General features: G+C 43.1%; 1 protein-coding gene across 6 annotated transcripts in view; it reads left to right on the forward strand.

Moving 5' to 3' along the window:
- The window catches only part of NAA16 (N-alpha-acetyltransferase 16, NatA auxiliary subunit), a 101195-nt gene that overhangs the window by 74118 nt on the left and 6071 nt on the right, over nucleotides 1–21006 (forward strand). For 3 of the 6 annotated variants that reach the window (XR_010597776.1, XM_005301479.5, XM_065581162.1), the window contains 5 exons: nucleotides 15356–15428; nucleotides 15670–15839; nucleotides 16209–16361; nucleotides 18247–18375; nucleotides 18978–19191. Coding sequence is in view for 2 of the 6 variants with exons in the window: in XM_005301479.5 (XP_005301536.1) it covers nucleotides 15356–15428; nucleotides 15670–15839; nucleotides 16209–16361; nucleotides 18247–18375; nucleotides 18978–19191 (739 nt within the window). In the remaining 4 variants the exon portion in view is untranslated. Of the gene's footprint in view, nucleotides 1–15355; nucleotides 15429–15669; nucleotides 15840–16208; nucleotides 16362–18246; nucleotides 18384–18977; nucleotides 19192–21006 lie in introns of those variants that run through there. The other 3 variants (XR_010597774.1, XR_010597775.1, XR_010597777.1) reach the window with 3 other exon arrangements.

Genomic DNA, 21006 nt, shown 5'->3' on the forward strand with positions numbered 1-21006 from the left:
TTCTGGCCATCGGGTAGCAAAATCCATGAAAGTCAGTATGTACTGCTTTCCTCTGGGTGTCTTCTTTGGGAAAGGACCCAGAATATCCACAGCTACTTGCTGAAATGGGACCTCAATTATGGGTAGTGGCTGGAGAGGGGCTTTGACCTGGTCTTGGGGCTTTCCCACTCGTTGGCACACCTCACAAGACCGGATATAATTAGCAAGTAGTATTGTACACAGGAGGGCTGTTACCCTTCCCTTTATAGTTATGACAAAAGTACATAGAATTATTAACCCCAGTCAATAGGTGAGGTAATATTTGAACTTAGTCTACTGGTTCCCAGTGCAATGCCACTTCACCTAGGCCAGAAGGGTGTTTAGAAGGGAAAGGAAGAGCAGGAGGAGGATCTTGTCTGTCTCCATCCAGTTCTGTGTGGTTGTTTTAGAACGATGGAGAAAAAAATCAGTGGCATTTCAGTGGCATCTAGGAGCATGCATACTGTAGTTGGAACGTTGAGAAATTTAAGGAGAAAGCCTCTGACAAGTTCTATAGCTTCTCTGTAAATGAGATTCCCCCTCCCCACCGCAGTTTATAATTTGACCAAATCTGGAAGGGTTTTCATGGGGACAGTAATACAGTAAAAAGCACCAGTCTGACCCCCGGACTACTCTCTGCAAAATTTAAAGTTACTGCATGATGGCACAAGAAAGAGATGGTAATTAAGTCTGAATATTTTTTTTATTATTATTATTTTATTTTTAAACGATGCAAAACTTTTCACTAATATTCTTGGAAATGTCTACGTTGTGTGTGGTTGAATTTCCAAAAAATAAATTGAACCCCAAGCTCCAGTCATGGAAAATCCCAACCTAATTAGTTGAAGTTTGCTAAAATTTTAAACATTTGAACCCGTTTTTTTATAATGGGAATTGTTAGGCAGCCTTAGAATAGGTTTTGGCTTCACATGTGATGCATCAGTAATACAATAACTCCTTACTTAACATTTTAGTTATGTTCCTGAAAAATGCAACTTTAAGTGAAACGATGTTAAGCGAATCCAATTTCCCCATAAGAATTAATGTAAATGGGTGGGGTTAGATTCCAGGGCAGCTTCCCCTATTCTACAAGCACCAGAGACGGGGGTTCAACCTTCAGCCCGCCCACTCCACTCCTTCCCCCAAGCCCCCACCCTTGACCCGCCTCTTCTCCCCCCCACCTCCTCCCCCTTTACTTTGCTCGCTGTGTCCTGGCTCCTCCCCCCTTCCTTCCTCCCCTCTCTTCTAAACGCCGCAAACCAGCTGATTATTGCGTAGGGGAGGGAGGGGGGAGATGCACCGAGTCCTCGCTCCTCCCCCCCTCCCTCCTGCCCGGGGCAATCAGCTGGCTTGCCACGTTCGGGAGGCAGGAGAGGGAGGGGGAGCCTGCATGTTGAGTCCTTGCTCTCCCTCCTCCCCCCCCCCCCCCCCGCCTCCAAAACGCCGCAAGCCAGCTGATTGCCCTGGGCAGGAGGCAGGGGAGGGAGGGGGGACGTGCGCCGAGTCCTCGCTCCTCCCGCCTCTCTCCTGCCCAGGGCAATCAGCTGGCTTGCGGTGTTTTGGAGGGAGGGGGAAGGAGTGTGGACTTGGCGCACAGGCTCCCCCTGCCTCCTGAACGCGGTAAGCCAGCTGATTGCCCTGGGCAGGAGGGAGGTGGGAGGAGCGAGGACTCGGCGTGCCTCCCCTGCCTCTCAAACGCTGCAAGCCAGCTGATTGCCGCAGGCAGGAGGGATGGGGAGCCTGTGCACCGAGTCCTCGCTCCTCTCTCCTCCCTTCTGCCTCCAAAATGCCACAAGCCAGCTCATTGCCGGGCAGGAGGTGGGGGGAGGAGGGGGAAGATGCTAATCCGCGGGGTCTGCTGGGCAGGAGGTGGGCGGGAGGTGCTGGGAGGGAGGGGGGGGCGTAAGGAGGCTGCCAGCTGTGGAGAAAGCAGGCAGCCAAACAATGTAAGAGTGGAACATTGCACAACTTTAAATGAATATGTTCCCTAATTGATCAGCAACATCATAACGAAACAACGTTAAGCAGGATGACTTTAAGTGAGGAGTTACTGTAGTTAGCCTCTGTAACTATGTGAGAGTCTGTCTACACTACAGGTGTCACTGTAGAGCTATAGTGTAGATGATTCCTACACTGATGGGAGGGATATTTCTAGTGATGTATGTAATCAATCTCCCCAAGCGGATGTAGCTATTTTGACAGAAGAATTCTTCTTTCTATCTAACTATGGCCTTGGCTACACTGGCGCTGTACAGAGCTGCAACTTGCTGCGCTCAGGGGTGTGAAAACACCCCCCCACCCCCCGAGTGCAGCGCTGTAAAGCGCCAGTGTAATCAGCGCCTGCAGTGCTGCACGCTCGCTCGCAGCGCTGCAAGCTATTCCCCTCGGAGAGGTGGAGTAGTTGCAGCGCTGCGAGAGCTCTCTCGACTACACAGCGGCAGCACTGTGAATTCTCGAGTGTAGCCAAGGCCTTAATCTATGCTGGGTGTTTAGCTTAACTACAGCTCTCAGGGATGCGAATTTTTGTCTCACTCTTGAGCAATGTAGCTAGGTCAATCTAAATTTGAAGTGTAGACCAGGCCTGAGCATAAGTACCAGTGCTTAGTTATAATACTCTAAATGTAATGTACACTAAATGTGTGTTTAAATGATTTTTCAAAACTATTTAGAAACCCCCGTCACATTTTTCAGTATTTTCATAACTGAATGATGCTGCAGACTCTTCACAGGAACTACCATTTTATTGACACTACCTAGGAGGAAGTCCAGTCTTACGAAATTTAAGACACTAGAAATGCTGTTCAGAATCTGAATGAGCCCTGCATTTCTCAGTCTGCTGGGTCTTCTGCTGGACAGTATTATAACAGTATCACTCTTGGAATTGCTGATGTAAACAAGGCACGAGTGTTTTTATTACTGTTGTCTGTCCACACTATCACTTCCAACTGTTCTAATACCAGTGGAGTGGTGTCTGATGGTAAGAAAACTTGTAGTGTCCAGTAATAGGAAGTGCTGAGAAACTTAAACCTTCTCAATGCTTCTGAGTTATGTAGTCAGTAAAGTCTTGTAGAAATGACTTTGTGTAAGGGATATTGCCTGAAAGACAGGCACAAGGAGTGAACCCCTATGACGTGTCTTCCCACACAGATACCTGAGAGAGAGCCAGAATGGCTAACCCACTTATGTAGACCTAATTAGTAGTACAGTCTGCATCACAAAATGTGTGTGCTAGGACTGATTTGCAGCACAACACTAGTGCTAGAGACCTGTCTGCTGGCAAAATCAGTATGAAATATTCAAACTTTGTTAGGCACGGTGTCTTAATTGTTGTACTGTATGTTGGCACAAACCATGTTCGGAGACAACAGTGTCACAAACTGATTACAAGCACTGTAAAAATTGTAGGGTTGATGGGGTCTTAAAGCTTGCAATTTTATATCTTCTATCAAAGGAATAAAAAGCTCATTACACTGGATAGGCACATGAACTGGATGTTTCAGCTAAGGCCACTAGTAATGAAATGTCTTATGTTGGCTTATGAATGGGGGAAATTCACACCTCTTAGATTTATTGTTTGACTGCATATTCAGTGATCTTGTGTACAGTAGAAAATGTACCTGTTTTTCTGGTATACCTGTACCAGTCCTATCCCCAATGTGTTAGAGTAAGCAGGACATAGGTGTTCTAGCACTGTCATGAAAACTTGCTTAGAGCAGAATTAGTTTGTGATGTTGCCAGAAAATTAATAGAGAATTTTCCTAGTATTGACACACATCATAGGAGACCTGAAAGACTTACCTCATGTTGAAGGGGATGTCCTAGATAATTCAGTGTTTTTAACAGTATTAAAATCAAAGTCTTGAACTGCACTGGATGTATTCTGTAGCTGGAAAGACTTTGAAGTCGGGCTTACTGAACAGGGCAGTCACTTGTTCATAAACGGGAGTTGTAAGTGGCGTGGAGTTAAAGAACTAACAATGCTGGCTTAGTTGCATGTTGTTTTCCAGGCATAGAAATATTAACAAATTAAATAGCACGTGGGTTCTCAAACTTTATGTAGTGTGGACCAACTCTTGATACAGAGATTGTTGTAAACCAGGGGTTCTCAAACGGGGGGTTGGGACCCCTCCGGGGGTCATGAGGTTATTAGGTGGGGAGTCGCGAGCTGTCAACCTCCACTCCAAACCCCACTTTGCCTCCAGCATTTATAATGGTGTTAAATATCTAAAATGTGTTTTTAATGTATAAGGGGGGTTGCACTCAGAGGCTTACTATGTGAAAGGGGTCACCAATAAAAAAAAGTTTGAGAGCCACTGTTGTAAACTACATTCCCTCCCATTTGTGACACACATCCCAATATTTTACATTGGAAAGAAATACTAAGCAAGTATTAGAGTATGTCTACACTACGAAATTAGGTCGAATTTATAGAAGCCGGTTTTATAGAAATCGGTTGTATACAGCCGATTGTGTGTGTCCCCACATAAAATGCTCTAAGTGCATTAAGTTGGCGGACTGCGTCCACAGTACCGAGGCTAGCGTCTACTTCCGGAGCATTGCACTGTGGGTAGCTATCCCACAGTTTCCGCAGTCTCCGCCGCCCATTGGAATTCTGGGTTGAGATCCCAATGCCTGAATGATGCAAAACAGTGTCGCGGGGGGTTCTGGGTACATGTCGTCAGGCACCTTCTCCGTCAGAGCAACGGCAGACAATCGCTTCGCGCCTTTTTACCTGGGTTACCTGTGCAGACAACATACCATGCCAAGCATGGAGCCCACTCAGCTCATCTCACCGTCACCATATGTCCTCTGGGTGCCAGCAGACTTGGGACTGCATTGCTACACAGCAGCAGCTAATTGCCTTTTGGCAGTAGATGGTGCGGTATGACTGGTAGCCTTCATTGGCGATCTGGGTGCTGGCAGACGTGGGGCTGCATTGCACACAACAGCAGCCCCTTGCCTTTTGGTATAAGATGGTATATTACGACTGGTATCTGTCGTCATCGTACTGCAGTGGCTGTCAATCATGGGCACCTGGGCAGACATGCTCAGTCCTATCGAACTGTCTTGACGGTGATGGCTATCAGTCGTAGTATGCTATTTTCTGCCAAGCACCCAGTATTTTCTGCCAAGCACCCAGAAGATGCCGAGGGCTATCAGTCATGCTGCACCGTCATCTGCCAGCTTAAGATGTAAAAAACAGATTTGTTCTGTATTCATTTGCTTCCACCTCCCTCCGTGAAATCAACGGCCTGCTAAACCCAGGGTTTTGAGTTCAATCTTTTGGCGTGGGGGGGCATTCTGTGTGACAGTTGTTTGTGTTTCTCCCTGATGCACAGCCACCTTTGTTGATTTTAATTCCGTGTACCTGTACGCCATGTCGTCGCTCGCCCCTCCCTCCGTCCGTCAGATACTAGTTTCGCGCCTTTTTTCAGACCAGACGCCATAGCACTGGGATCATGGAGCCCGCTCAGATCACCGCGGCAATTATGAGCACTATGAACACCACGCGCATTGTCCTGGAGTATATGCAGAGCCAGGACATGCCAAAGCAAAACCAGGACCAGCCGAGGAGGCGATTGCAGTGTGGCGACGAGATTGATGAGGAAATTGACATGGACATAGACCTCTCACAAGGCACAGGCCCCAGCAATGTGCAAATCATGGTGTTACTGGGGAGGTTCATGCCGTGGAACGCCGATTCTGGGCCCGGGAAACAAGCACAGACTAGTGGGACCGCATCGTGTTGCAGGTGTGGGACGATTCCCAGTGGCTGCGAAACTTTCGCATGCGTAAGGGCACTTTCATGGAACTTTGTGACTTGCTTTCCCTTGCCCTGAAGTGCCAGAATACCAGGATGAGAGCAGCCCGCACAGTTGAGAAGCGAGTGGTGATAGCCCTGTGGAAGCTTGCAACGCCAGACAGCTACTGGTCAGTCGGGAATCAATTTGGAGTGAGCAAATCTACTGTGGGGGCTGCTGTGATCCAAGTTGCCAGGGCAATGAAAGACCTGGTAATATCAAGGGTAGTGACTCTGGGAAACGTGCAGGCCATAGTGGATGGCTTTGCTGCAATGGGATTCCCAAACTGTGGTGGGGCCGTAGACGGAACCCATATCCCTATCTTGGCACCGGAGCAGCAAGCCACCGAGTATATAAACCACAAGGGGTGCTTTTCAATGCTGCTGCCAGCCCTGGTGGATCACAAGGGACGTTTCACCAACATCAACGTGGGATGGCCGGGAAAGGTACATGATGCTCGCGTCTTCAGGCACTCTGGTCTGTTTCGAAAGCTGGAGGAAGGGACTTTCTTCCCGGACCAGAAAGTAACCATTGGGGATGTTGAAATGCCTATAGTTATCCTTGGGGACCCAGCCTACCCCTTAATGCCATGGCTCATGAGGCCGTACACAGGCAGCCTGGACAGTAGTCAGGACCTGTTCAACTACAGGCTGAGCAAGTGCCGAATGGTGGTGGAATGTGCATTTGGACGTTTAAAAGCGCGCTGGCGCAGCTTACTGACTCGCTCAGACCTCAGCGAAAAGAATATCCCCATTGTTATTGCTGCTTGCTGTGCACCCCACAATATCTGTGAGAGTAAGGGGGAGACATTTATGGCGGGGTGGGACATTGAGGCACATCGCCTGGCCGCTGATTACGCGCAGCCAGACACCAGAGCGGTTAGAAATGTACAGCAGGGCACGGTGCGCATCAGAGAAGCTTTGAAAACGAGTTTTGTGACTGGCCAGGCTACGGTGTGAAACTTCTGTTTGTTTCTCCTTGATGAACCCTCCGCCCCACCCCCCCACCCAGTTCACTCTACTTCCCTGTAAACCAACCACCCCACCCTCCCCTCCCCCTTCGAGCACCGCTTGCAGAGGCAATAAAGTCATTGTTACTTCACATTCATGCATTCTTTATTAATTCATCACACAACTAGGGGGATAATTGCCAAGGTAGCCCGGGATGGGTGGGGGAGGAGGGAAGGAAAAGGACACACTGCAGTTTAAAACTTTAACTCTTATTGAAGGCCAGCCTTCTGATGCTCGGGCAATCATCTGGGGTGGAGTGACTGGGTGGCCGGAGGCCCCCCCACCGTGTTCTTGGGTGTCTGGGTGAGGAGGCTATGGAACTTGGGGAGGAGGGCTGTTGGTTACACAGGGGCTGTAGCGGCGGTCTCTGCTTCTGCTGCCTTTCCTGCAGCTCAGCCATACGCTGGAGCATATCAGTTTGATGCTCCAGCAGCCGGAGCATCGACACTTGCCTTCTGTCTGCAAGCTGACGCCACCTATCATCTTCAGCCCGCCACTTGCTCTGTTCATCCCAGGATTCAGCCCGCCATCTCTCCTCTCGTTCATACTGTGCTTTTCTGTAGTCTGACATTGACTGCCTCCACACATTCTGCTGTGCTCTTTCAGCGTGGGAGGACATCTGGAGCTCCGTAAACATGTCATCCCGAGTCCGCCGTTTTCTCCTTCTAATCTTCACTAGCCTCTGTAAAGGAGAAACATTTGCAGCTGGTGGAGGAGAAGGGAGAGGTGGTTAAAAAAGACACTTTTTAGAGAACAATGGGTACACTCTTTCACGTTAAATTTTGCTGTTCACATTACACAGCACATGTGCTTTCGTTACAAGGTCGCATTTTTCCTCTTATATTGAGGGCCTGCCGGTTTGGTGTGAGAGATCACTCACGCAGTGCCAGGCAACAGATTTCGGCTTGCAGGCAGCCATGGTAAGTCAGTCTTTTGGCTTTTTTAACCTTCTTAACATGTGGGAATGGTTTCAAACAGTAGCGCCCTCATTTCCCATACCAAGCACCCGTTGGGTTGGCAATTTAAAATGGGTTTGCATTGTAAAAGGAGGGGCTGCGGTTCCCGGGTTAACATGCAGCACAAACCCAACTAACCCCCCACACACACACCCAATTCTCTGGGATGATCACTTCACCCCTCCCCCCCCCCCCCCCCCACCGCGTGGCTAACAGCGGGGAACATTTCTGTTCAGCCGAGCAGGAACGGGCACCTCTGAATGTCCCCTTAATAAAATCACCCCATTTCAACCAAGTGACCGTGAATGATATCACTCTCCTGAGGATAACAAAGAGCGATAAGGAATGGATGTTGTCTGCATGCCAGCGAACACCGGGACCATACGCTGCCATGCTTTGTTATGCAATGATTCCAGACTACGTGCTACTGGCCTGGCGTGGTAAAGTGTCCTACCATGGCGACGGGATAAGGCAGCCCTCCCCAGAAACCTTTTGCAAAGGCTTTGGGAGTACATGAAGGAGAGCTTTCTGGAGATGTCCCTGGAGGATTTCCCCTCCATCCCCATACACGTTAACAGACTTTTCCAGTAGCTGTACTGGCCGCGATTGCCAGGGCAAATTAATCATTAATCATTAAACACGCTTGCTTTTAAACCATGTGTAATATTTACAAAGGTACACTCACCAGAGGTCCCTTGTGTGCCCTCAGGGTCTGGGAGCACACCTTGGGTGAGTTCGGGGGTTACTGGCTCCAGGTCCAGGGTGATAAACATATCCTGGCTGTTGGGAAACCGGTTTCTCCGCTTCCTTGCTGCTGTGAGCTATCTACATTATCTTCATCCTCCTCTTCCTCGTACCCCGAACCCTCTTCCCTGTGTGTTTCTCCAGTGACGGAGTCATAGCACACGGTTGGGGTAGTGGTGGCTGCACCCCCTAGCATGGCATGCAGCTCCGCGTAGAAGCGGCATGTTTGCGGCTCTGCCCCGGACCTTCCGTTTGCCTCTCTGGCTTTGTGGTAGGCTTGCCTTAGCTCCTTAATTTTCACGCGGCACTGCTGTGCGTCCCTGTTATGGCCTCTGTCCTTCATGGCTTTTGAGACCTTTTCCAATATTTTGCCATTTCGTTTACTGCTACGGAGTTCAGCTAGCACTGATTCATTTCCCCATATGGCGAGCAGATCCGGTACCTCCCGTTCGGTCCATGCTGGAGCTCTTTTGCGATCCTGGGACTCCATCACGGTTACCTGTGATGATGAGCTCTGCGTGGTCACCTGTGCTCTCCACGCTGGGCAAACAGGAAATGAAATTCAAACGTTCGCGGGGCTTTTCCTGTTTACCTGACCAGTGCATCTGAGTTGAGAGTGCTGTCCAGAGCGGTCACAATGAAGCACTGTGAGATAGCTCCCGGAGGCCAATAACGTCGAATTCTGTCCACACTACCCCAATTCCGACCCGCTAAGGCAGATTTTATCGCTAATCCCCTCGTCAGAGGTGGAGTAAAGAAACCGGTTTAAAGGGCCTCTTAAGTCGAAAGAAAGGGCTTCGTTGTGTGAATGTGTCCAGGCTTAATTCGATTTAATGCTGCTAAAGTCGACCTAAACTCGTAGTGTAGACCAGGCCTTAATTTCAGCGGTCTTTTAATGTGACTTAGTAGCTGGAAACAAGGAGAGTGAGCATCATATGACCAACCAGCTTTGTAGACTACCAGCAAGTATTTTGTGAAATATCTGTGGTCACCAACCACAGTTTGAGAAACGCTGAAGTAGAGCTAATAGCTCGCTTTGACACTTAGGACAAACTTTAATTAAAAATAAATGGTAAAAGTTCTTTTCTACAAGCTGTGCTAGGATCACTAATAAGAATTAACAAGCTGACTAAGTGTTTATGACAGTGCTGGTGGTATTTATTTATTCCTCCTGCTCAAACGTATTCCTTTTTAGGATAGCAGTGAGTAAATATCTATTTAGAGCCAAAATGATTGTTTTACAAATCAACTCAAATAAGTAGGAACTCAGACAAAATAGATAGGACTTGTTAGACAGAGAAAATTCACTCATTGGGCCTGGCAAGGAAAATAGCCAAGAAGGATTACTATAGAGACAAATTAGGAATCTCTGCTCTTTCAGAAGAAGGTTTAGAAAAGACTTCAGCAAGGAAAAGTGTGGAAAAATCCATGCCCTTCTATTCCATTCCAACTACTTTCCCTTATTTCTGTTTGCACAGCAACAAGTTGTAAAATTTCTTTTGCCCTGTGTGAGCTGATATGTCAGCCATGTGTTTAAGACATAAACTATGGAAAGTCTTCCAAAAGGAGACAGAAAACTCTTATAATGGAATACCTAAATAAATAAAAACAAGGTTCTTCTTTGAGTAATGTCCCTGTGGATGCTCCACTTCAGATGTGCATGTGCCTTTGGTTAGAGACTTTTGGTAGCATTACCTGTTTGGTCCACATGTGCACCCTAGTTATCCTTATACCCCTTACCAACAGTACATAGGGCAGTGGCGGAATTGAGGGTGGTTTGTCCTCTTCAACTGCGTTGGCCTGAGACCGAGCAAGACTTGAGGTCCCCATTTCTTAAAGTAGCTTAGCTGACCTGTATAAGTTATTATAGGTGGTAATTTTGTTGTTGGTTTACTAGTTAATTTAGTTCTATATGTAGTTTGGGGGACCTTTTGCAAGTTTGTTTACACTCACACTCCCTCTCCCACTCCCTCCCTGAGAGGTTGTTGTCATCTTTTCTGAAGTTCGTTTTCCATATTCTGGAATATGTCGAATTGTCCTGGGGTTAAATGGTGTCTAACTTGTTGGAGTCTGTCCATGTTAGTGATGGGCACTTTAGCTGTCTTCACTGCCTGGGGGACATCCATATCCCTTGTAGGTGTCGAGTTTGTATTGGGTTCTGGAGCAGATCTAGAAAGAACAGGGAGATAAAGCTTAGATTTCTCATGATAGTGCTCCCTGCAACCTTGATCAGGCACATGCCAAGATACCACCCCTGTAAAACGGATCTTTGGTAACAAAAGTGCCCCTTCAACCTCCACTGTAGCCCACTTACCTATTACTCCTACTGAGGAAATAATTGGAAGTGGGGGGGGACGGGGACTCCCAAGACTTCCCCCCCCAAAAAAGCTCTAGATCGCTTCACAAAGTCAGCAGTAAGAGGTCTAGGTCACCTCAGAGGCCTGCTATTTCAGAGACCACATGTCCTAAAAAGAGTACAGCTGAGGCTCCAGGTTCTTTCAATATCAGTGACCTGTACCGACCAATAAGTCTTTGAGCGATTCTGAGACCCACAGTACCCATCGCGGCTTGGTACCACCAGCTGACACTGGCCGCGGTTCGCAGCTCCAGGCCAATGGGGGCTGCGGGAAGCCACAGCCAGCACGTTCCTCGGCCCACGCCTGGCAAACCGCGTGCCAGAGGTTGCCGACCCCTGGTTTAGCATGATGCAACATATTTTGACTAACTGCTGTAATACAAGATGTAATTAACTCAGTATTCAGCAGATAGGTTTATCAATATTTTAACATCGCAGTCTCTAAAAATGGAATTGGATAGTTTTTGTGCTCGTCTCTGAAAGGATTTATTTAAAAATATTCTTGTCTGTCAAATTGATTAGTTATCACACTAACAGAAGCATATTAATTTCCCCCATGCTACCTCTTACTTAAGAGAACATTTTATTTTTCAGTACTAGTCCACTCAAGAAGAGCTATTTATGCACAAGAATAAAATAATTAAGAAAATGCATTTGTGTGAATTTTTGGAAATCCATTACCTATTCATTTATAACAAATAACTTATGACTTTAAGATGCATACACATTATTTGCATTTACGTTTGTACAATAAAAATATATATTTGAGAAACACAAACAATGAAGAGTTTACTTAGGATATAATTGGGCTTTGCTTAGCTTCATAATTCAATGCTTTCATTTTCAAATGTAACTAGCTCATATTTTGACTGAGTAGTATCTGTGAAAACATGCTATATAAATGTCATAAGAGCAAGTTTAGAGCAGGTCATAAGAGCAGGTGCTTTGGAGACCAGGGAGGTAGTTATCCACTCAAGTTTTTTTTTTTGGAATCTACAATTAGTGCAGAATGTGGCGATCTGCTTTCTTAACTGTGGCAGCTGTTTAGAGCATGTTACACCTGTCAAAAGCCTGCATTGGCTTAATAATACTTACAGATGTAATGCAGGGTGCAAATGCTGACCTGTAGCTCTATGTGGTCTAAGTCCTGATTACTGAAGGTTACCTGTTGCAGTAAAGAGAGAAATGGGTACTTCTGCCTAGAGCAGGGGTGGGCAAACTTTTTGACTTGAGGGTCACATCTGGGTTCCAAAACTCTATGGAGTGCCGGGTAGGGAAGGCTGTGCCTCCCCAAACAGCCTGGCCCCTGCCCCCTATGCACCCCCTCCCACTTCCCACCCCTGACTGCCCCCCCCCCACCCTCAGAACCCCGACCCATCCAATCCCCCCACTCCTTGTCCCCTGACTGCCCCCTCCTGGGACCCCCCGCCCCTAACTGCCCCCCTGGGACCCTCCCTATCCAACCCACCCTACTCCCTGTCCCCTGACTGCCCCAACCCCTATCCACACCCCCGTCTCCTGACAGGGCCCCCGGGACTCCCATGCCTATCCAACAACCCCCTGCTCCCTATCCCCTGACTGCCCCCCGGCACCCCCTGCTCCCCTGGCCCTTACCATGCCACTCAGAGCATCAGGACTGGCAGCCGCGCCGCCCGGCTGGAGCCAGCCACGCCACCGCGCAGTCTAGAGCACTGGGGCAGGCCGGTGGCTCTTGCAGCTGTGTTGCCTGGCAGGAGCTCGCAGCCCTGCCGCCCAGGGCGCTGGCGCCACGGCGAGCTGAGGCTGCCAGGGGAAGAACTTAGCATCTTGTTAAAGAGCGAGTGCAATTTAGTAGAATCTGTGTCACTTTAGGAACCAGACAATGCTCACATTTAAATATGCTTCATGAACCATATTCCTGAAGTCAGTATGAAGATTTAATTCTTCTTGACATAAATAACTCTCAAGCTAGTAAAGCTTCTTGACCACATCAAAAATTATCTGAGTTTTTCAGTAGTTAAATGAGAAGAATTTAAAGTCTGGGAGCACTTCAGATTAGTAATGAAAAGCACTAAGGAAAGGTGGCTTGTTCTGTTTGTGTAGTGTAGCTATATACCTCAAGCTTGCTGCTTAAGGGGAAACTGATATTTTCAGTATTTTAATATTCTCTTAAAAAAAGAAAGGGGTTGCATAAGAGGTTTTCTGCTGGTCCTTTAAAGGTCCTTTCAACAAATGGAAGCGGGCAGGTCTGAGAGCAATACTAAATATGTTTTCTCTCCTTAGGCAAGTAGACAATGTGGCTCTTCAGCACTTTTTCTCCTTTGTTAAAAGTTAGGTCTATGGGGGGGGGGGGGGGGGAGGGGCTAGTATGTAAGTCCTAAGATTTTTATTTTATTTTTTTACCAAAAACATGACTTCTGTTGAGATTTTTCCAAAACTCTCTTTTTATGACCATTCATAAATATAACCCCTTTTGAAGAGTTCACAATGGCTTCATGGGACTTAGCAGATCCAATGTGAAATAATTTACTTTGAAAAATGAGACTTGGTATTTCCTGGCACATTAAGGTAGGTATGTGTTTACCTAAAATAAGCCCTTCTGACCACTTCACTTGGTGGTCTAGAGTGACAGTTAGTTTTTGTGTTTTAATTCTCATACTTTTAAAAGTATGTCTTCAAAATGTTGTACATTTCATCAGATTTAAATCTCGCTAATTTTGCTGGGTTTTCCATCATTTATTCTTTTCTTAGTAATTATTTTGTTTTATATAGAGACAGAAGGTGTTCAGTGAAAACAATCTTATGTGTAGCAATCCAGATTTCAACTTACATCTTTAGGTGGTGAAAAGCTAATGTATTTATGTAACTGGTCCATAGAGTTGTCCCCTCCTGTATGCACCATGCGCGGCCCAAAATATAAATGCTTTTCAGCATGTAATGTATTTTGTATGCATATTACAATTTTCTGTTCCTCTTAATTTCTATTCTTGTTCCCTTGAGAAGTTGGATACTTGCTAGACTTGAAAGGCAACTTTTAATCTCAATTAGCCTAGCTACAAAACAATGAATTGTGCTAAAGAATTCTAAAGCTTTCAGGAGTAGATGCATTGCACTACCAAGTCGTCTGCTCTAGAATAGAATGAATTGGTTCTTATGATATTACGCAACTACTCACAGAGAGCACATTTGTGTCAAGATTGTACAATACAAATTTCAGGTTGTAGGCTAAATTTTCAAGAGACTATTGATTTAAGGTGCCTCAATTTTTGGGTGACCAACTTCAGACATTGAAGGGGCCTGATTTTCAAAAAGTGTTGAGCATCAACCTTCTTAAAATCAGGCCTCTTTGTTTAGATTTAAAAATCTAAATCGTATAGCTTAGACAGAAATTCCTGTCCGTTCCAGCTGAGGAATAAGGAGAGGCGGACACAGCTAATCAAGCAAGGAGCCCCGGGAGGGGCAATCTGTTTATTTCAATTGCAGTTGGGTTCGAGCTCATAAGTCAGCAAGAACAAAGAAAACACTTACACCTATGCAGTTGCTTATGATAATCTATCGCTCTATGATTGGCCAAAATTTGCTATCATTACCATACGTAATTAGCAAGCTACATGTATTTGTCCCTCTTATGACCCCCTTATTGTTCATCTACTTGCTCCCCCCTTGCGTTATTTTGCAAACCAATCAGTTAATTATCTACAGGACGCAGGCACAGAAAGTCCCATTGTCTCCAGGTTTGGAGTTTGGTTATATTTCCTCTCAAAGGAACTTCCTGAGTTAGGACTATGCATAGCTGTGCTATATATCTTCCATGTGTAGGTGACAAATTTGCCCCCTGGCAGTTAAGTAGAATAATTTTATATCATAACCAAGGTTCTAACTGCCCTCATCATTAATAACTCAATAAAATCCCAGCAGCGTTCATGTAGTCATTTCACAGGGACTCAGCCAGAGACCCCTTTCCACCCTTCATCCTTACGAGAAGCATATTTGCAGCCCTCTTCAGAAACAAACCCTCTTCAAGTTGTCTCAAGTTGGGCATTCAAAAATTGAAGTACCTAAAATTTCCTAAGCAGCCCTTGGGAGGGGGTGACTAATCAAATACATTTAACTGAGTTTTGATAGTTCATTTTCAAGAATATGTAGTGGGGGGGAAATGTAGAACAGCTACCATGGATGAACAAAAGGTATATTGTGAAAGTGATGAGGAACAGCAATTGCTGTTTCTGCCACATGCACACCGCTACCCTCAGGCGCTCCGCTGGCTCTGCAGCCTGGCCTCGCGCCTCATTGCTGTTTCTAGAATACACACGTGATCCATCCAATATTTTTCCCAGTTAAGTGTCTGTTTATTTTAGTGTAGTTCCATAAACACTGCTTCAGTGTATTTTTAGGTGATTTGCTATAACTGTAAAAATGTGAACATGATCCTATTTCCAACATTTATAGTATTTTAAGGCAAACCTTTAAATTTATATTTTTCATATATAGGTAGAAATAATTCAAGAACTTGTTACTGGTTACGAAGCCTCTCTGAAAACCTGTGACTTTTTTAGTCCATATGGTAAGTTTCAATAGACAGGTATTAAAATTACATTTCAGTTACTAATCCCTGTATTAACAGTTATCAATAATTGTTGGAGTGCTGCTGCCTTTTGCCAGAGAATAGTTATATCTCTACCTTTTTGCAAATAAAAACAATTTAGCAAATATTTGCTGAATTTGTCAAGTTTTTTTGTGTTTTTTCCCCAAATGAAGTCTTCAGCCTTATTGGCCACTGTAATTTTATATCTGTTTTGTTACAGAAAATGGAGAGAAGGAGCCTCCAACGACACTACTTTGGGTTCGTTATTTCCTGGCACAGCACTTTGACAAACTTGGCCAGTGTTCATTGGCCTTGGAATACATTAATGCTGCAATTGCAAGCACTCCAACATTAATAGAACTGTTCTATTTAAAAGCAAAAATTTACAAGGTAAAAAAGTTGAATTAAATGTGTCTAATTTTAGGCTATGAGAGGTCCCTTACTCAGTTGAAATTTTCATAAGTGTGATTTTCTGGTTTGGGGCATGATCATTTGTTCTGTTTTTTATTTGACACTCTTCTGTCAATCAGAAAATGTAAACACACTTTCCAGTTTGTTTATAATATGGAGTAAAGCATCATAACTTACGATGGGTGGTCATTTTGGAAAATCCACAGGAAAAAAAGACTAAAATCTATCCTTAATATTTCTAAGGTGCTTATAAATCCTGGTGCCAAAGTACTAATAGCTATAAATGTCTATATTTAGTCAAAAATGTATTTAATAATGAAATATAACTGACTTTTTCCCCCATAACAGCATGTAGGTAATCTCAAGGAAGCTGCCAAATGGATGGATGAAGCACAGTCTTTGGATACAGCAGATAGATTCATCAACTCCAAATGTGCAAAATATATGCTCCGAGCAAATATGGTGAAAGATGCAGAGGAGATGTGTTCCAAGTTTACAAGGGTAGGAAATATTGTTTTAAAGAGGGGGTTTGTAGTATTTTCATTTGGAAAATCACATATATCAATGTAAGTATCTGATACCACATCTTTGCCAGAGTAACTGATTTGAGTGACAACAGAAATCTATCCATTTAGAGATATTTGTTCATTGTTAAGGTATGCTTGCCTGTGTAATTATAACTTAATATTAGTAATAAATAATTTTCTAGCAGACTATGATATAGCACAGATGTTACGCCAGAAATGTTTATTCATTGCCACACGTACAGGAGTAAATCACTTTGTGGAACACACTTGATAGCTGTCTTGTCTTGAAAAATTGTCATTGTCAAGCTATGTAACTTGGACTAATTGTTTAAGAACAAATCTGCTGCATTTCAAATTGTTCATGTTGGATCCAAGTCATTTCAATAAGACTTAGGCTTCTAAGGGCCAGATTTTCAAAGCTATTTTGGCACCTAAAGATACATCTATTAGGATTTTCAAAAGCACCTAAATAGTAAGTGCCTAATTCCCATTGATTTAACTTGAAAATGGGATTTAGCTTACTAAGCCACTTTTATGCACTCCTGAAAACTTAGCTTGTAGCCCCCTGCTTATAAAATCCACGATGTCTGCATTCACATGAGTATAAAAACTAAGGTTCTCACTGCAAAACAGTTTGCATAGATCCAGAAATTTAAGCAGCACTTCAAAAATACCATTCTCTTACCTAAGGTGCTCACCGGTTGTCAGTTTCCAGAAACTGTAGAAATCCACAGTGTAGTCTGATGGTTCCCATAAACAGAGTGGGGGAGGATCTGGTTTGATTTAATTTGATTTAGTGTGCTATTTAGTTTCTGTATAAAGTTTTTTTTGTACTGTGGAAAACAAGATGTCTTTTTTTTCTTAGAATATCAATGGAAGTCTTTGGCTCTTCTGTTGAATAATCTGACTATGAAAGTTTTGAGCTAGATGTTTATTGATATTTTTATCAGCTGACTTGAAAAATATTTATTTTCATCTATTAATGGAACAAAATTGTAGTATTTTCTTCATATGTAGTAATGCCATCTACTGTATCTATAGTTTAATTGATGATACAGAATTAAGCCAAAGATACATTTGTGTTAAATAACTTGTATGTCAGAATTAGATTGTTTAGTAGTGTTTTCCTTTCCTCTTAAGTGTTTTGAGAATTTGGTGGCAAACTTGGTTTCTTGTATGTCATTATTTTGATAGTTTATAGAACGTGCCTTCCAATTTTTTCAATAGTTTTTATTGATCTAAAATCTTGAAATTTATAAAACAAAAATTCTACAATCCTCCTTAATTTTTTTTTTTTAATATTCCAAATCCAGAGTATAAAAATTGTGTTTGAAGTCAGTAGAGGTACTGTCAACAAACCAATAAATATACCTGTTGGTTTTAAACTAGCAGGTGCTTCCTCTGATTCAGGCAAAAAAGAATAAACTACTCCTTCAAAAACTTAAGGATTCTCATAAAAATGAGTCTGATATTTCACTTCCTCTTAATCTTAGAAGAGGGAATAGTCTCTTTTCTTGTTTGAATTTATCTTGAAAATATATTGAGATATTACCCTGCAAAATGAATTATTTTTCAAGCATATTAATCTGTGCCCATGTGGTTTTGCAGAAGTACCACTTAAAGAAACAAGGAGGCTGGAAGAAGAATCAGCTGGAGCAGAAGTTATTTTTTTCTTTTTCAGAATGTCAATAATTATTTAATAAGGGAGGTTTTGCAATTATAGCCATTTTTTATTGTACTGCAAATGTGTTTATAGATGAATGAATGGTTGTTTAGTAACAAAAGTCACGTGTGAGGGGGAAAAAAAACAGCAGTTGATAAATTATTGGTTTAACCAGTTATGAATATCTTCATTTTAGGAAGGGACATCTGCTATGGAAAATCTAAATGAGATGCAGTGTATGTGGTTCCAGACTGAATGCGCTTCAGCTTATCAGAGACTAGCGAAGTATGGTGATGCCTTGAAAAAATGTCATGAAGTGGAAAGGGTAAGTAGGTAAAAAGATTGGTCTGTTTCCTATATACATTTTTTCATAATGCAGTGTAAATATTGGTTGCATCAATCAGTTCAGCATGCCATTCGTCACATTTAAAAATCTTGATACTGCAGTTTTTAAAAATGCTATACAATCAGCGGGTTAACTTAATGGATAACCGATCTTTTTTTTGTTAAACGAAAAATCCAATCACCATAAATCTTTTTGACATGCTATTATCTAAAACTATTCTTACATTGCTTTGTGCCATCTCTCTTCTATCTGTTCAAAAATTTAGACACTGTTTAAAAACAAAATAAAATGGGGTAGTATTTTCTGATGGAATCAGAACAATAAAAATTGTTGTTCGCATCAACGGGAGGGGGGTTTGTTTTTTGGGTAAATTAAATTAGCTTTTTTAAAGAGATGGAGGGGAGATTTCTCTTAACTACATTTCTACAGTAAATGGTTCTCTCATTTTCCATGGTAGATATGTCGGGGCTGCAAATAATGCTAATTGTTACTCCACTTTGTATCTAGATGGTAATGAACAGAAAATCAGTGAAAGGATTTAAGTATGATCTTGTGGGGGTTTTTTTTGTTTTTTTTTAAAGCATTTTTTTGAGATAACAGATGATCAGTTTGACTTCCACACATACTGCATGAGAAAGATGACTCTTCGGGCCTATGTAGACCTTCTGAGATTGGAAGATGTTCTCAGGAAACATGCCTTCTATTTCAAGGCTGCTCGATCAGCAATTGAAATCTACTTGAAACTACATGATAATCCTCTGACCAATGAAAGCAAAGAACAAGAAGTGAATTCAGGTACCTCGGCAGTAATGCAGGCCAATGTGTACATAACACAAATTAAAATTTACTAAGCTAAATAACATTGCATGCTATAAAATTATTATATATTGTACCATACAGAAGTTTTCATTTTCTGCCCTTGAATGTTTGATCAGTGACTGAAAAGAAATAGTCAAGAATAAATATTATTGCAGACAAGCTTTTTTATCAAATTACAAAACTAGTAGTTGAACAAAAGACAGATGTCGGTTGAATTTAGTAAAGCATTTGGTGTATATAAAATACCTTCTAAAATTTTATCTTGTTTTAGATATGAACACCACTACATAGATCTTAAACCAGGAAAATAATAAATGAAGAGGTAATGATAAAACAATCATGTATTGAGTTTAGGTTCCGGAAGGTAGTCAATGGATTGCTGCAGTAATTGGTGATAGACCTAATGTAGTTAATACCATATATACTTGTTCATTAGCCCGTTCGTTTATAAGCTGACCCCCCAAGATGGTTAGGTAAAAATAGCAAAAACTGTATGACCCTTTCATAAGCTGACCCTATATTTCAGGAGTTGGCGAACCTTGGCTCCTGGCCGTCAGGGTAAGCCGCTGGCAGGTTGGGATGTTTTCTTTACCTGGAGCGTCTGCAGGCATGGAGCCCCTCAGCTCCCGGTGGCTGCGGTTTGCCGTTCCCAGCCAATGGGAGCTGCGGGAAGCGGCGTGCCACTTCCCGCAGCTCCCATTGGCTAAGAACAGCGAACCGTGGCCACAGGGAGCTGAAGGGCTCCATGCCTGCAGACGCTCCAGGTAAACAAAACAACGATGTATTAGATATTCAATTCAATGATTCCATAGAGTTTAAAATCATCAAATTTTAGTGTAGACCCCGTTTATAAGCCGACCCCCCCGCTCTTTGATGCGTCACTTTTTTACCAAAAATATTCGGCTTATGAACGAGTATATATGGTATATTAATAATTTAGGTATTTTACACACACCACTCTGCCTGGGGAAAACATACAGAGACACGTAGAGATTATGTACAGGAAATAAATTGAGCTTCAGCTTGGCAAAATACAAGTGAATACATCTGGGAAATCTGAAACTGGTATTCATTGGGAAAAATATTTTCTCAGAAAGTGTAAATGAGAAGGATCTAAGGGGGTAATAATAGTGAGTAAATTAGTTATGAGGTTCTTCAAATGCAGTATGCCTGCAAAACGTCTAAAAATTTTACTTCCCACCTATGCACCAGTGATGCTGCAACTAGAATATTGCATGTATCCAGAGCATCTTAATGTTGAGACAGCATTGGCCAAGGGGAAGAAATTCAAAGATGATAATTTAATTTTTTTTTAAAGGACAGGAAGAATTGACATATGTGAGACCAATAAATCCTTATCCTCCCATCAGAGTATAATAAATTACACAATATATAGTGTATAACAAGATGCATGATTTACAGCACAGCTCAATGCACTTAAGTCACTTTTTTCCTTTCTCTGCCAAGTTGTCTGTCTGTTTATAGTGTAAGCTCCTCTACAAAGCACCTAGTACATTAGCTGTATATAAATTATTTATGCTATATAATAGTTATACTACCTTCTAAGTTAAATTTAAGTCTATGCACTTAAAGGGTGCAAACACTCCGGTGTAATATTAATGTTTTAGGAGGTTTCCAGTAGATCTTACCAAGAGCATTAAGATGATATTGAACTAAGGGTAATAGGTGAATTTAAGTTTAGCCTCCAAGAAAAATGTCATCCACCTTTTGTTGGGCCATCTGAGATCTTTGGATGAAAGGCCCTGTATGAGTACAAAGTGTTCTAATAAT

This window comes from Chrysemys picta, chromosome 1, assembly GCF_011386835.1.
Source record: "Chrysemys picta bellii isolate R12L10 chromosome 1, ASM1138683v2, whole genome shotgun sequence".
NCBI classification, from domain to species: Eukaryota; Metazoa; Chordata; order Testudines; family Emydidae; genus Chrysemys; species Chrysemys picta.